Below are 17,276 nucleotides of genomic sequence, written 5' to 3' on the forward strand. Positions count from 1 at the left end.
TGCCGCAGCCAGCGAGCGGTGGGAATGGGTCAGCTCCATGCTGCCTCTGGTTACCTTCTTGGTGCACTGTCTAACGGTATTGATTAACTCCGAAATGACCATGTCCACGCATTTCAGGCAAGGCTCTTTAATCTTCTTCACCTGCTTTTTCACAATGGTCTCAAAGGCCATGTCGGGTGTGAAGAGACCGGTTCTAAACACCCAGGGTGGGGGGCGAGACAAGGCAGGAGGGGGAGAGGGGGCAAGGAGAACGTCACAGCGTTACATACACATCTCGGAGCAGGCACCACCATCGCTGAAACCCAGCACGCGGGGCCGAGGGGGCGTCGCACCCCTTGCACGAGCCCTGACTGAAGTCCTTGGAAAAGGGAGGATGCTCAGCACCTCCCGAGATGGAGGCACCGTGGGCAGAATCACTCCCCCCCACCCCCCGCTGGACACCAGCGCCAGGCCGCCATTTCACCTCAGCTGCCATTTTGCCTCCAGCGCCAGGCCAGCATTTCACCTCAGCTGCCATTTTGCCTCTGGCACCAGGCCTGAGGGCAGCGAGGGGCCAACCCCCTCCACAGCATGTTTTACCTTGGAGTTGTGCAGCAGGTGAGAGGCCTTTTCTTAATGATTTGGACACTAACATGTTTGATCCCCTCTCTCAAACTCAGCTAGTGACTAAGCGTAAAAAAAAAAAAAGCGAAAATAAATGTAGGTCAGTATCTGTCTGCATCCCAGCATGCAGGAAGGGTGCTGAGAGGCGCCAGGCTCCGGCTGCCTTCCTGGGAGCAGGAGTCGAGGTCTCAAGGCTGCACTTTGACTGTTAACCTCCACCGACAGGAACGCAGGCGTGTTCACTAGCTGGCCTCTGGGACTCGCTCCCTCCCGCGCCATTGGGACCCTCGTGCTGGGCACCCCAAGGGTCCCTCAAATCTGTAGCAGTTGGGGTGCTCAGCACCAGGTGACTATTTTAAATGGTGGTTAATATGGGGGTGGGGGGAAGTGGGCAAACAAACTTTTAAAACTAAATGAAGTAGCAGTAGGGGCTTGCATCCCTCCCTCTCTCCTTTCTTACACCAAAACACGAGGAGCAAGAAAATAACTGATCGCCAAGGCAATTTTACCTTTTGGGTTTCTGCAACTCTCACATGGAAAGAGAAAGCACAATTGATTTGGATCATTGTCCCTACTTCCAAATTCAAGGCTGCTCGAGCTGCTGGAGGGCCTGGGAAGGCAACCCTTCCCCTCTGGCTGACCTACCGTACCTCCGCAGTCTTCAAGTCCGCTCGGAAGGTCTAGAGGTATTTACAAGGCCATGCAGCCAGTGGTCTGCCTAGCGTGTGATACGTGCCTTATACCATGGATGTTCTTGATGGCATAGCTAATCTCTCGTCGCAGCTCCTTCTCATCGAACTCCATCTGCACCAAGAGAGAACTGTAATCAGAATCAGTCTGACCCTCCTATTTGCACACACACACAAATGGGATATATAACAGCAAGCACTGCAGAGAAAGGAGACATGCTAAGCCATGAGCACCACTGTCAGACAGACGAGATACTGGCCCAAAAAGCCAGATATCGAGTACAGCCATAAAGCTTCTGTTGCCAGTGTGGACGCTCTGGACAAATGTGAATAGCCAAGGGCCTGTATTTACAGGTGCTAGGCCCCAGCAGCTCCCATGGACAACATGATGTCTCCTAACAGACAAAGGAATGGGACTGAATTGCTAGATTGCTTTCTAAAACAAACTGGTTTGTCTCCTGTGATTTAGCATAAGGTCTTGGCAGCTTCCCTCCCACTCTCCTTCTTCAATGAAGACCATAGAAGTGTATTATCCAATACAAGGCAGGCCCTAGCCTTCACTAACAAAGTCTCATCTTATTTAAATGCAAAAAGGAAACAAAAAAAAAATGGAGAAGATCCAAAAGAGTGGAATGTTGTCTCTTGATTCTGTTCAAACTTGCACTAAAATAAAGTTTTCCCCATCATTTCTTCCGATCAATTTAGTATACTTTGCTGTTCAAGAAAAATATCATTCCATAAAGATCTTCTTCAGCTATTATGACAGTGGAGGTGTTTCGATACCATTCCCACCTCAAGACCACTGATAGAGAAAAACAGATGTATCCCAAGGTATATCGTACATCCTTTCTGCTGCATGCATATGCGTTAGGGCAACTTTAGGCCCAGTCTGGTGCTGATGATCAAGGAAGTGCTGGTTTCAGCACCACCTGCACTATGTGCAATTCAGTGTGGAAAACAGCTCTGACACTCCATATCTGCAAGGACATTCAGACATTGTTTTGCTATTGCCTGTGTCAAAGGAAGTTACTTTGCACATTTAGCATTTAGGGGATTTAAGCCAGACAAACGTTTTCATCTAATTAGGAGGAGAAAGTTCAAGTTCTGTCACAAGGACAAGGGCTAAGGAAGGTCAGCACTGTGAAAAGGCCCCAGCAAAGATGACAACAGGAAATGAAGGGGGTGATAAAAGGAAAGACAAAATAAAAAGTAGTGGTCAGTTAAAGGGAAGACAGCTGATGAAAGATGCCAAGAGAAGTAAAAAGCCAGACAAAAGAGATGGGTGACAGACAATGAGAAAAATTGGATCTCAGCTGCCAGTTGTACCTTCACCAGTTCAAAGGGAAAACGCTCATGGAAGATGCGGTTAATCCTAGCTCCTCCCGACAGCTCATAGGTATCAATTTGGTCTCCAGAGCCTTCAATGCGTTTCTCAAAGTCCACAGCAAACTGCTGGACCATCCTAAAGCAAACAAAAAGAATGAAGCAGAACACATGGCTAAGCAGTTTCTCCAGGGAGGGGCGTGCAGTTGAGGTCACTCACTGAAGCAGAGCTTTGGTCTTGCGGGCAGGGTCATCAGGGCGGAAGTTCTTGTACTCCTCCACCTCCTTCTCAATGGAGAGAAGCTGGCTCTGGAGTTTGTTCCGCAGCCCTGGCAGGGTGTCACGGATGTGGTTGGTCAATTGCTGCACAGGAAGAAGGTTTAGGAAGATAAACTTGTATATGGTTACTGGAAAGAGTTTGCTACCTCAGCAGAAAAATGAAAGTTCTTCAATTGCTCTGTGTTCAATTCCTTCGAGTGTTCCTAATAACAAGTGTATCCCAGGATAGGTATTAGTCATAAGCTGGGTGAATCCTGCCTCCCCAACTCCTGCCTATTTCACCTCTCCATTTCTGACCTTCATTTTACCCTCAAGTCTGTCCTCCTAGCACAGTCCAAGCCTCCCATTCATACAAGCCTGTCATCTCAAACCCAGGATTAAGCTCTACTTACAAGCATCAGCCTCTACCACTTACACCAGGGTAAAGGCTATTCTGTCTACAGGTTAGCACACCCTTGACACTCATCTCCGCAGCTTGACTGCAGCACACTGAAGGGTAGTGGTTAAGCCCTTTGTCACTAGTAAGAGTGACAAGGCAAGATGGAAGGAGTCAAAGCTACTGGTAAGGCTCTAAACAGAGGGCTTCCACAGAGCACAGCTAGGGAACACTAAGTAAAGGAGGGGGGAATAAAAACAAAGAACAGAGTACTGCTTCTCCACTTAAAGGATTGTTTCAAGGGAGCAGAGAGGAAAGCAACAATAAGTTGCTATTGCATGAGACAGGAGATAGAACAGCCTTAATAGAAGAAAAAATGACTATGACCAGTATCATTTTTCATTTCATATTTAAAAAAAGAAATCAATCTTTGCAGCTTACCATTTGGCACAGAACCCACTAGAGGTTTAGAAGGTATTTTTTGGCAAACCAGAAAAATCTTGCATTCTGTTAGTGTAAATCCAGATGAACTCCATGAACTGACTACTAATTTTGCACCAGTGCCACTGAGAGAATAAAGCCGTGCTTTGCCTTTAGAGTGTAAGCTCAATTATTGATCTTAATGTGTTTCCCTATATCAGTGTTATCCCAATCAGGCACACTTCATAAGACCTGGCACTGGAACTCTTTTTATGATGTAGAAAAGGAAAAAGGGTCAACCAATCCTCACAAGGCTCACTGGCAAAACAGGGATTGAGAGAGCCCTCTTCCAGACAATTGTAAATATTTATCAGCTTGTTGCTGATACAAAAATTGTAGGATTTTCAGTATTTTTCCCATCTCAGAGGGGCCTTGATGACCACCCTAACCACAATTTTGTGACACAATAGGTGGCAGTTCCCAACTGGTGATGGTACCTGGTTCAACACTTTCTGCAGGTAGGGAGTTCCCATGCGATCAGCCATGTGTCTGTAGGCTGGGTGGGAGAGAAAGAATTTTCTCTCTGCAGCCAGAGCAGCCTGAATGTCCTTCTTGCCATCAATGTCCTTCTGACTTCTGTTGACTACACCAATGTAACCTGGAAGAGTGGGGGTTAGAGATCAGACAGCTGCAAGGATGAGAACATAAAGGGGAGTTTGAGCTTGAGGAGAAAGTTAGATAGCTGGCAACATAGTAAGAGGGGGACTCCAATGGCAACTAATTATTAGGAAACAATTAGAAGAGTTTAGAATTTCCTCTGAAAAACCCAGGTTTGGTACTTAGTATGAAGAATAAGAATATGATTGTGTAACTGAGAATTATTATCTGTTCCCCCCAAAAAGTGAGGAAAGAGAATGCAAAGGATATCAAAGAATAAGGCTATGCTTCTGCTAGGATTCCACATCAAGATTCAAATACCTGAAGAGTTCCCATTAACAGTGCAACTCACCCCTTTCCCCCAACTTTTCTTGAATTTGGCTTAGAACAGAGATGGCTTAACTACAAGTTATAGCAGAAGTTCTAGGAACACCAAAGGAAGGGGGCGAAGCCAGGGTTCTTTACACAGGGAAGATGGAGACAGAAGATCAGGAGCAAAGCAAGAGAAACCATACCTCTACGAAGAGGAAGCAATTTATTTTCTAATACATCTCGTGCATCAGTTCCTTCATCCATAAGATCCAGTTTAGTGATGACTCCAATAGTGCGTTGCCCTATTAAAAAACACACAAGCATACTTGATCAAGCAACAAATAGCTCCTGTAAGTTCTCTGAACAGAGAAAATATTACACATTGCCCAGCCTGGCTACTCAAGGGCTCTTAGACTCAAACACATGAGATTCCCACCATGCCCAAGAGGCCATGAAACCAGACCAGATAATGGGGGCCAGTTCTCGGTTACATGCTGCTGAAATGCCCATATGCTAATGCCACAGCAGAGAGGGAGTTTAGTGCAAAGTTTCCTGCTTGCTAACTACATTCACCAGGCAGACTGTGGATGAGTGAAGTGAACAAAGGGAAGTCTTTTACCCCTTCAGGAATAGGGCAGGGGCAAAGGAAGAGATTACCAAAAAAATTGTAACAAGCTTTGCTGACACTCACAACCATCTCTCAGAAGGTTGTGCATTGATGAACTACAACCCAAGACAGGAGATGGAAGCCTACAGCTACTGGGATAGTCGCAACCAAAAGATAAAAGGAGAATCAGGCCTCTGGGAATGAGGCAATGTCATGCTAAAATATTATTATTTAGCAACTAGCAATGCCATGCTAAAATAACAGACAGATTTACCTTGAGGATCCACCTCCTTTGCAATCTTCAGAGCATCAGAGTTGGCCAGATCAGAGTTGGCTGGGGATACCGCCAGGATGAGGCAGTTCTCTTTGGTGACAAACTGCATAAGCATATCTCGGATCTGGAACTCAATGTCAGGGGGCTGGTCCCCCACCGGGACTTTTGTCATACCTGGTAGGTCCACCAAGGTCAGGTTCAGGACTAGGCACAGGAAACAACAGGAGAAAACACAAGTGAGCATTGAGGTAGGATTGTTCAGGTCCATAAGGAGTACCTGTAGCTGTAATGTCTCCAGCACTCAATAGGCATGACAGGTGCACACAACTCACAAGCACATAGTTTTCTAGTTCCTTTTGGTTACTGTTTAGTAACAGCTAGTTCAGTCTGGAGACTAGAAGTGGAGCCCAGAAGGCAGAACATGGATATCAGAATTCCAAGGGACTGAGAGGGAGTCTAGAGCAAGGAGTCTTAAGATCTGCTGTTTGACTTGCTGCAAGGCTCTGAGAGGTCATAGTTCTCCACAGGTCCATTCTCTTATCTGTAAAATGATATTAATAACATCTCACAAGGCTGTTGCAAATCTGTGAGGTAATGATAAAGGACAGCAGGTACAAGAGGGTCTCTGGGGACTATCGACACTTTTTTTGCTAGTGTTTATACTGAATGAACACCAAGATTGACTCAGCTGGTGAGCAGCACCGTACCTGCAGCCTGAGTCCTATACCACAATTGTCCAGAGCTGCTACAATTTTCTCATCTTTTGTCATTCCCTTTAAATCACTTGTTCTCAGATTGATCAGGGGAACTCTGTGTCCTCAAAGTCCTTCCATGTATGCTACACTGAAGGAAAAAGATGATCGTAACTCTTGTCACCCCACAGCACAGGCTGGGGGAATCAAGAGCGTTGCTTCCACTCCTTAAGGACTACTCCCAGGATTAATGGGCTCAGTCACACACCCCTTATTCAAGCAGTGGTCCTGTCAAAGTCAGCTGGGCCTTCTCCTGAAGGACCATAGCATGCAGCCTTATAATCGTTTAATTATCTTGTTGAGAAAAAGCCATGCGCAAGTCCTACCCAGCCAACTGCTGATGTAGCACCAAGCTGCTGCTTTACAAATGACACCCAAGCAGCTGCTCACATTTAAAAAGCTGACAAATCTGGGACCATTGTTAGAGCAGAATTCTTCCACTGAAAATCAACGGCATGTGATGTGGGCACCATCTAGAGAGAACTAAGCAAAGAATATTGCTTACTTCCATGCCAATAGAAGATAAATGTTCTTGAAGAAAGCCATCCTTCTCCCTTTTCCATCAACATTTTTGTTGCATTTCTTGTGCCCAGTAAAGCAGTATCAAAAAGTGGGGGGAGACAGCAACTCTATACAGCAAAGAGCATGATGATTGAACAGAGCTGTCCTTTGAGGAGCAAGTTATTTCTGAAGACAGTTGTTTCAGGGAGAGGTCTTTTGCTGGCAGTCAGATACTTCAACTGGAGAAAGTCAAAGACCAGAACGTAGCAGATGAAACCCTTCCAGAAGCATGGCGAAGGCTAACAGTTCAGCACAGCATGGCCCAGGCACACAGAAATTAGTGACAAAGAAAAGAAAGAAATCCAAACACTCCCCATTTCATCTCTCTTCTTTCCATCTTTGCTTCATGTCAAAGCAACAACCTGCCTCACCTACCTCCTGACTTCAGATGCTGCGTAAGGACTCACCATGGGGAGAGTAGACTCGAAGATTGATGGGCACAGGAGAAATCCCTTTGTTGGAGCCAGTAACACGGTCTGTTTCAGCTTCAATCTCCAAACGGACCTCTTCAAAATCAGTGAATTTCTTTCCTTTGCAGTGTAGAAACTCACCATATTCTAATTAAACAGAAACAGAGAGTCAGAAATAATCATTGGAGTCAACAGAGTAACATTCAATTTTTTTAAAATGAAAAATGTAATGTACTGGAATAAAACAAAACAATAAAACAGTTAAAGAGATAAGGTCTGGCAAGGACCTCATCCACTAGAACCTGGCAGACTTGCAAAGAAATAACTGCAATCATGCTACCTGATCAACAGCGGAGAGCACCTACATGCACTCAAGAGCTTCCCAATCCAGCTCTTATCCCGGTGGAGGTGGCATCCTCACTTGTCTTCATTCAGTCAATAATCCAAGTCTCTCTCTATTGGACCTAAGCAAGCTTAGCGTTCACCTACCTGCAGGGATGACTGCCACAACTGCAGAGGGAGTTACCTTGGTACTGAGGAGAGCTTGGGCTAGCTCTGTATTAAAGTGCTAGGGGTAAATAATAGTCTCATGCAATGAGAAGAGACCCACAGAGAGAGAGCAAAGAAAACTTCTGACAAGGCAGCTGCTTTTAGTCCTTGAATAGGCTAACCAAACCAAGAACCCTCTGTTTCACAATCCAGAAAAAATCCTATTTCAAACTGCCTCACTATTCAAGACGAGAGGACTGCTGTGAAAAGGCCAAGTTCACCTGCCAAGAGAGGAAGAGCACCCTGAAACATTCACTCACCGCCTTCCTGGATGAGACTCGTAACTAGGGGAAGACTAATGAAAATACCCCTGCAAGAAAGCAGCAAAAACAGTGACCTGCACAAAAGACCAGCCACAGAACTCTAGTAGAGTCTTTCCTCTCCAGATCCCAGTGTTCTTACACTGGGTTTTCAGTGCACTAAAATCATCTCAGTCCCTTATTTCAGGAGATAATCAGCAGGGTCCTCCTAGCCTTTTTGGTCTTATCCATTCATAAAAGTCACAGCTGTAGAGATAAAGGAAAATCATGACAAGTGTATGCATGAAACCCTGCCTAATAAATTCAAACAGAATGATTGAGAAGCATTTTGCATCTGACTATTTAATCCATCAGTTATTAAACGAGCAGAACTAAAAGCCAGCTGCAGGTCCTTTTTAGTGGGGAAAATTCTCATTTACTTTTTCACATTTGAGCAGCGGCACTGATCAAACACCACCTTTCTGGACTAAGGCAGCAATCCAGCCGGACACACTAGGGAGGCAGCTCACATACCTGTGCTGGAGTTCACCAGCTGCAGGACCAGCGGGCGTCTGGTCACAATGCCAGATCCACGTGGCAGAAAGTCCCTGAAATGAAATAAAAGGTTTCAGATGATAAGGATTGTTCCTTCCCTTTCCATGGCTTTTCTGCTTTTATAAGCATTCATGGATTCCAACAGGGCATCTCAGCCATGGGTGCGATAGAGTTTAAGGCACTTAAAGGAGGATAAGGGACTGTAGTTCTGAAGAAGCCTATACCCTCAGCACATCCCCTCTAATCTCATCTCGAACAGATATAGCTCCCTCAGCCGAAGTTCCAGACTTAAGAGCCCTTTTAATCCAGCTATCTGTATTTTTGAGAAATTAATCTAGATTTCATCAGAAAGAGAAAGGAAAAGTTGAAGCAGAGGCTGAAAACTAACGTGCCTCCTTTTGACAAAACACAACTACCCAAGCTACCAAAAGAAAGAAAGAAAGAAACCACTCACACCCTGTGCTTTTGGGGTTGAGAGGATACTGCATTGTCCCAGTGTGCAAACAGCATGTGATCCATCTGAAACAGAATAAAGAGCAGCCAAAGGCTTGCCTCCACCCAGGACTTCTCCTGGCTCCCTGCTCAAAACATAACTACTGCCAAGGCAAAAGCAGCAGCAGTTTCCTCCTAAATTTCACGAGGACCCTGAAGTTTTCTGTACTCCAAGTAATTTCAAAGGAAGGAAGCCTCTCTCTATCCTTTTTCCTAATGCTGATTTAGTAGCCACAGCCCACAAGCTCTCCTTTGCTTTTTTCAATCCAAATGCTTCCTTAAGCAAAGCGAGGCATGCTCATTGCATCTGCTGATGACCTAGCTAGTTTGTGGCCTGGTTTTCAAGTACTCAGCTGTTCATGTGGCTCTTCAAGAGCCATGGAGCATTTTTGAAAAAAACATGTTCAATTTGCTTCCTTGCCTAGTGGGAGAAGCATCATTTGAAAAATCTGGTGCCTACAGCATGGATTTGGTTTTCTTTTTTTAAAGAAAGTCCTGCCTACATTGCTTGGATTCTGGCACACAATCTTCCCTCCCTTGGTAGCAGTGGCAGTGAATAATTTTGCTAATTTCAGCAGATTTCAATTGCTCTGGTGAAAGGGAAGTCCAGGCCCCTCAGTTCTGAGTGTTATTTTCTTGCTCTTGTTCTGAATGAACATATACTAACGAATGCAAGATGAGGAATCAGCTTTTATTTTAACAAATCAGACAAGGACTTGAGCAGTTTGATTTCAGCTCCTGGTTTGGCCACTGATTTCCAATGCAAGTTCTTCTGTTTCTTTGTACCTTCTTTTCCTCTGCTATAACAATAATTTCCCATCTGTGGGCTATGAGAATAACTCACCAATATCAATATCAGCTCTGCACCTCAAGTATAGAGAGGGCAAGGGGGCACCCTACAATAGCTCTTCGCACCTCAAAAACATCTGCTGTCAGTTACTGTAAGTCTGGAGTAAGGTATTCTCTGGTACAAATCTACACCAGCTAAAATAAGAATGTAACCCATTCTCATTATTTCAGGCTTTTCAGAAGTACAAAGAGTTAACTAGGGTTTGTCTTTCATTTGTTTTTCAAATAATACAGCTATAGTTTTTTCTATTCCAGCAGGATTAACCCCGGAATCTTTGAGGCATTACATCATTCTAGCAGTTTTCTGCTGTCTCAGCTCTATTCCTACAGATGTCTGTGGTCAATATGTGAAATAAAGTTCTACTCTAGTGTCAGGTTTTAGCATAAGTAGTTACAAATACAGAGTTGCACTAACTTACTTTGAATCAATTATACCTGAGCAAGAGGTATCCCATTACTACAGATTCCTTTTTTAGCACAGAGACAATACTCAAGCTACTGAACTCCAACTTGCAGCATCAGATCCTACTTTACTGCAGGAAAAGCAGCCACTTGCATTTACATGAGGGAACTCTCTAGGAATCAAGTTTCTTCTCATGTTGATCTCCAGCTTTTCCTGAAGCTTTCTGCTTTGGCCAAAATTCTGACTTCTTTGTTATGCTCGTCACAGCTACAAAAGAAAAAGCCAGGGCCAGGTGGATGGAAAACCTGTGTGGCGTCTGGATTCTGGCATTATAGAAAATTGATCCAATTCATCACTTAAACTGAGTAACTTCTGGGCTATTCCAAGGAAGAATATTAAGTTCTCATGCACGACAGAAAAGCTAAAAAGTCTAATTCAAAATAAGCTTTTTTCAGTAGCCTTCCTCTGAACACAGTGGGCCAGCTACCACTTGAGTAATTCTGCTGATTTCAGTCAATATACAAGAAGGAGCATTTGAGGCCCCACTTTCTGTTCTTTTGTTATCAGCTCTAGTACTTCCACCCTTTGAAATATTAAATAGTATGCTACTTTACTGTGCATTGAAAGAACATGTTTATTATGTTATTAACTTAGTATTTTGCCCTTTTGGAGTTTTTCATTGCAGAATCACACGTTGGTTAAGTCCAACTTCAACAAACTTTACATAATGATATTACCAAAGAAGTATTTTCTCAGTTCCTCGTGATGTAAAATTACACACTTCCTAGTCTTGGGAATCTAGGGCTTGTCTACATGGAGAAATTTACCAGCAAAATTACACCACTGTAGTTATAGTGACATTAAAGTAAGTCAGTGGGAGTATGCACACCGGGAATTACACTGGTAGAACTTCAGGGATAAAGCTATGCTATCACTATTCTTCTGTTAAGTCTCCCTTCGTAGGGAGGCTGAAGGTTTGTTACCCAAATCCATAACTGGTCACCTAAAACAGCACTAAAACTGCTGATTTAATTCCAAGTGAATATATGTGTAATCTGATCCCTAATAACAAGAAGTGAATATATGTTCTTATCCACGAGCTATTGGGAGGTGCATGCATTCAGCCTGCAAGTTTTCTCTACACTTGACTAACAGAGTTATAGGAGTAACACTGATGAGAGCTTTATAAAATTGATGCACTATCTCCCCATTGCATCCATGTTATTTCCTATTCTTTCATTCATCTCCTTTCTCTCTACAGCCTGTTGGACAGACTGTCTTCTTCCCGCTCAGGCTAAGCCTTCCAAATGATAGACACTAAAAAGTAAAGATTAGTAAATTCTGTGACAAGCTGGCTGGGTGCCAGGGAGAATGCAGTGTAAAGGATCCTTGCCTGCCCTCTTCAAGTAGGCAGAATAAATTGCTTCTGCAAATAAGCTGCAATGACAGAGCCTGTGCGGCATGGACAACATGCCCAGCCCAGGTTTTGAGTCCACTTAGCAGCCACAGAGGAAAAGATATACATTAACACATATCGCGTTCTCCAGAAAAAGGAGCACAAAGTGATGAAATTAAATCAGAAACAGGGAATCAATACAATTACACTCCAGATGAGTTGGGCAGACAAGAGCAGAAGGGTTAGATAAACTGGCTTATTCAATTCAAGCATCACTGGGCGGGGGGGGAGGAAGGGGGAAGCAGACATAGAATGTGTCTTCAGAGGTGACATGCTGTAGGGCTCCGAGCGCTGGAAGGACGAGGGCAGCAGGGGTTCCACCTGTACGACAAGGCAGCCTCTAACATGACATCAAAAAGTAGCCTCATTACCTACATCACCACAAAGCGTGGTGCCTGAACTCAGATATTCAGTTAGATTAAGGGCACCAGCCTCCTGTTTTTCCTCATTTGCTTTGTACCATGAGAATTGAAAATTACTTTTGTTGTTGTTCTCTTTATGATGTGCAGAAGTGGCAAGACAACCTTTGATTTCAAAGCTTTTAAGCAGGAATAGCACCCTATGCCACTTTTTCCAACTAGGTTTCAACCAGAGTATAAAGGAGAGAGTTGCAGCTAGACAGAGAAACTATACTGATGCAATGGAGATACTTACTTTGCTTGCATCTTTGGCTTAGCTATCAACTCAAAAATCCCCATCAGGATATTGGGATATCAGTTCTAGTACTGCCACTCCAAGCATTTTATCAAAGCTGAAAACAAGACTGAGATCAACTACATTCTCTAAACCGTCAGCCAGGGGAAGACATACTTGTTCATATTTCATACTCTCCAAGATCTCTTATTAACTGCTATGAGAGAGAAGATACTGAGCTAAGTAAATTCTTGGTCTGAAGAGGCATAGCTTTCCTCTTCTAAGCCAAAGACAAAAGCTAAGGGAGACAATTCTTGATAGGTCTCAAGCTGAAGTTTCAGGCAGAAGTGACCTGAAAAACGTCCATTGTTATGTCTCGCATTGTTCGCTTCTGAAGTGCTTACACACGTTCTCAACTAGCATCGCAGCTACCGCAGGGCAAACCCAATCACATGATGCCTGCTAGTCTTATTTCTATTTTAGTATGCATAGCTGCATTAAAATACAGATTTGGGCTGAAAGCTTGCATTAGTAATGCAATAGCCAAAAGATGTCTGAGAGACAGAAAACAGAATCTAGCTGTTACTGCAGAGCAACGCTCAAACAAAATCCAAATGTGTCAACATACTAAAGCCTATTAAGGCAATCTTGATGTCATGCTACAATACACTTATAATTAGGGCACTGGGGGGAGTGGGGCAGGGGGGTGTCTCCTACAAGTTTCTAAAAATAAATTAAGCTAAACATCCTATACTAAAATCTTCCATGTATTAGGTATCTTGGGATCCTACAGAATAAAAAGGTGGCATTAATGATGGAACAAGCAGATGTTTGCTCTATAAACAAGTTTCAGACCTTATTAAGTGACCCGCATGGTACAGAGGATTAGAAGTTAAAGGTCACATAGACCGAATATGTTTCCTTTGGACCAGTCGTTAAACACAGGGGATGCGTTGAATGCTACAAGCAGTTTGTCCTAATGTTGCACAGAAAGGGAAGGGAAATTTTATTAAAGGTAGACAAAAAAAAAAGTCAGGAAATACACCCACATAAGCAGCCTCGGACTTCCTGAAAAGATGTGCATTCAAACTGTCATAAAGTTGCTTGTATTTATTCACTGCTACCATGTTGAGGAAAACAAGACTGCCCCCATTAAAAGGAGAAACTTTCCTGAGCTGGTTTCCTGTAGGAGGATCACATTTGTTCGTAAAGAACACACACAAGTTGCTAGTCAAAAAAAATACTGGCTTACTCCTTTGGGCAAAGAAATAATCTCAATCTGATGTTTTCTTGTTAAACAAGAGATAATTAGACCTTTGGAGAAGGAACTAATCTTCCAGTATCACAGTGATCATTAAGATAATCATCACGGACACATTGCGCCTGATTCACCTGCTTTGTTAGGATTAACAGTCTCTAACCTGATAAATACAAGAGAAATGAGGGATTGCATGAGCAAGTCTGTCCCTTCCTGCTTTGCTAGAAGGGAATCAGTTCACTGTTCTGGTTTTGTGCTTTACAGCTTAGAGATTCTCTGTAACAGCAGCATTTAATCCCAGCAGTATGACATTTGCAGCTCACCTGCCGGTGCTCTGGTCGCCATGCCATTCTGTTGGTACGGCCCCCTCTTGCCAACAGTGGGGGAAGATAACAGACACTAATGGCATCCCTGCATACCAGCTCCAACAGCAACTGCTTCTCAACAGATGATTTTCCACTGCAAATCTGACCATTGCGCCTTCACTTTCCATCACATTCAAGCAGAAGAGCACCTCTTTCTGGTATCCTCCTTCACGTAGCACACAGAAACCTGCCTACTTGTAGCAGTTCATCACTTTAATAATAGCATAAAGGCTCCTTGAGGCTTGTGGAAAGATCAGTATGTAGTACTGACCAAGAAATTTCCTTTTCCTTATAAACATAGCCCTGAGAAGAGACTGCATTAATTCAGACCTTAGGGGAGAGACCAGGAGAAAGATGCAGCAGGAAAAACTTTCTTATTGCTCCTATATTCCAGAGGCTTTAATATGGCCAGGACAAAGCAGCTTATTGCAATCCATTATGTGGCAGCACAAATACATTTCTGAGCCTAGCTCTCAACCCAGGAAGAAATCAATTCCAGAACAGGAAGACATGCACGAAACATGCACAGACCCAAGAAAATTTGTCAGCTCACAGGATGGGCAGCTAGGACTCCTAAACTTAACGTTAATGTTGCTTTTGTCAGGGTTTTATTGAGCCTTCTGAACAAATTACTTTGCACCATGGAATTAAAATGTATTTGTAGCTTCTACATCCACTGATAACCTGTATTTCTGAAAGAACTCTGAGTCAGCGCATGTCTGTGCGAGACTAGTTTTAGCGAGGAAAAATTAAATGACTTGACTGAAGTTACAACCGAACTCATGGCAGTCAGCAGCAGAAGCAAGCCCATGCTTCTGCTCTTTGTTCTAACTGAAATAGAGACCAAGTGCTTCTGCTAACACTTACCTTCCCTCCCTACGGGGAAGTTGGAAGGCTTGCAAAGCTGCCTATAAGGGGCTTTGAAATACGAATCACGTCCTGGTCTAGATATAACCAATCCAGCATCCTTGCAGTTCAGTGTTTGTCAGTCTTTTGAGATTCTTGGACTGAATGCACTAGAGAAGGTAAAGCCTCAATTAAAAAGCCAAAGCAGCAGCTTATGAAGACACAAAAAGGCGCTCTAAAGAACAGAGCAGTGAACACCACCATCTGATCATTTTATTTCCATTTGATTTCTTATTAACTATCTGCACACAAATAGGGTATTAAGGGATGCAATTAATCCCCAGTTTGGAATGTATTAGTTTCAGGAGATTGAGATTCACACAGCATCTAGAATTTTTTCCACACAGTTGCCTCTGGTTTTTAAATCTAATATTTGGTTTTTGTATTCTGGTGCAGCCCAGGGAGAACAACTGGATCAGAACCTCACTGCATAAAGCACTATGCCAATACACAGCAACAAATACAGTTCCTGCTCCTACAGACTTTGCAGTCTGGTTACACAATTCAGACATGCTGCTGCTTTTAAGGTCAGAACTACCTTTGCTTCATCTGTCAAGTCTTATAGTTGATCATCCATCATTCGCACAGATCAGCAAGAGTTCCTCATTTTAACTCACTGTGCAGCACCATGCATTGCAAGAATCTCAATACAGTCTAGGGGAATCAGCGTCTTTCACCTATGATTTTCCTGATAATTGTACTGAATGGCAATATTTACATCTTGATATAGGCTGCATTTTCATCAACAGCTTACACACCTCAAATGCACTTCATCTCACAGCACAACAGCTATGCTTTCAAACATATTCTTACTCCAGCATGTCTTTCTAAAACAGATCTTTAAAACACAGGCTGATACCTATAAGACACATATCAGCCACAAAATATCTGTAAGGCACAAGATGTTTCATATGAATGTTACTGACTGCTAAAAACAAGCACCTCAGAAAAGGCAGGTTTTCCATTTCTTGAAGACTAACTCAGACCTGGCTCTCCTTCATAACAGACATTTTTAATTCTACCAGAAGGTACAGAAATGCAGAACAGCATGCTCCTTTTGGGTTCTAATACTATTTCCTCTACCCTTAGCTTCCACCCTCCTTTCATGCTGCATCATGTGAACTTGGGCACCAGTCCGACAGAATCGGAGAGCACATGTAAGTCTCATTCCTAAGTAGCCATGTTCTTTCCATGAAGGATGGCACTTTTAGACTCAGAGAAGTTCAAGTCAAGGGATATGTATTATTTATCTGTAGATCTCTAGACCACAGTGAGTTTAGCCTTGACCCAGGGTGAAAGAAAGAGCAAATTCATAACCACTTGGTATAAATTTCTTAGCGTGTAATATGGTACTGGTCACACAATGCATACAATAGATCTTTATTTCCATATGCAAGCACTCCATATTCTATCATACTGGCAATGTTATAGTATACAATGATTCATTATTTAAGAATACAATTGTGAAAAATAAAGACAGGCAATAGTTCACGAGTATAATATACACATGTCAGTAGAAACAAAAACAAAACCGAAGGAGGCCTCCCACTGCCTTGTACCTTGAGTTGCAATTTAGAGTGCTGCAAAGTGAGGTTAACACTATTGTGCTGACTTGGAGCACTTACAATGGCTGTGCTGAGCGATTCTGGCACCCAAACAGCATCTCCAACACCTAGACATTCTTCCCCGATACAGCTCTCCAGATCAGTAGCCAAGAAGGGCCAGGCAGACTTCTTTTTGAGTTTGCCTTACATCAGATGAGTTCCCAGAGACTGTCAGACCAGCTTCACTGGTGCTATCCCAACACTGCAAAGCACTAGCGCTAGTTTAAGCTGAACCTATTCATAGCACATTACTGAACAATTTACACACAAGAGTCAGGAGGGATGTATAATGAACTAGAAAGAAGCTCCCTAAGTTTGCAGCTTCTTGAATTCCCCTATCTGCATCGAGTCCTCCTATTCCTTCGCAGAGTCTTGCAGTTGATACTAGCACAGGTCCTTGCAAACATGAGAGGCATTTTGTTTGAGATGCCTCTATTAAGATTTTATGCACAGACTGAGGCACTGTGGTCTTCACACATGGACAAAAAAAGACATCATCTGTTATCTACCACACACACATTCTGCTCCAGAACTGACATTATAATATTCACTGCAAGAATCACCTTTCCCCATTTTGTTGTTGTTCCCCTTTTACAATTGAACAGGATGCATGACATTTTGGAGCTCTACTGCATCTTTTTCCCATGCTATGCTCTCACTTTATTCAAAATAAGACAAAGTAGCATGTTGAGAGTTGCACATGA

The 17,276-nt window shown here is 43.3% G+C and overlaps 1 protein-coding gene across 18 annotated transcripts in view; it reads right to left on the reverse strand.

Moving 5' to 3' along the window:
- The window catches only part of DNM1 (dynamin 1), a 73,270-nt gene that overhangs the window by 38,498 nt on the left and 17,496 nt on the right, over positions 1 to 17,276 (reverse strand). For 14 of the 18 annotated variants that reach the window (XR_010392369.1, XR_010392367.1, XR_010392366.1 and 11 more), the window contains exons 2-10: positions 8,586 to 8,659; positions 7,261 to 7,410; positions 5,541 to 5,744; positions 4,863 to 4,961; positions 4,188 to 4,348; positions 2,836 to 2,978; positions 2,619 to 2,754; positions 1,340 to 1,407; positions 55 to 193 (exon numbers count right to left, since the gene is read on the reverse strand). Coding sequence is in view for 13 of the 18 variants with exons in the window: in XM_064523704.1 (XP_064379774.1) it covers positions 55 to 193; positions 1,340 to 1,407; positions 2,619 to 2,754; positions 2,836 to 2,978; positions 4,188 to 4,348; positions 4,863 to 4,961; positions 5,541 to 5,744; positions 7,261 to 7,410; positions 8,586 to 8,659 (1,174 nt within the window). In the remaining 5 variants the exon portion in view is untranslated. The remainder of the gene's footprint in view (positions 1 to 54; positions 194 to 1,339; positions 1,408 to 2,618; positions 2,755 to 2,835; positions 2,979 to 4,187; positions 4,349 to 4,862; positions 4,962 to 5,540; positions 5,745 to 7,260; positions 7,411 to 8,585; positions 8,660 to 17,276) is intronic. The other 4 variants (XM_064523715.1, XM_064523707.1, XM_064523709.1 and 1 more) reach the window with 1 other exon arrangement.

The sequence above is a fragment of the Dromaius novaehollandiae genome, chromosome 20, assembly GCF_036370855.1.
Source record: "Dromaius novaehollandiae isolate bDroNov1 chromosome 20, bDroNov1.hap1, whole genome shotgun sequence".
NCBI classification, from domain to species: Eukaryota; Metazoa; Chordata; class Aves; order Casuariiformes; family Dromaiidae; genus Dromaius; species Dromaius novaehollandiae.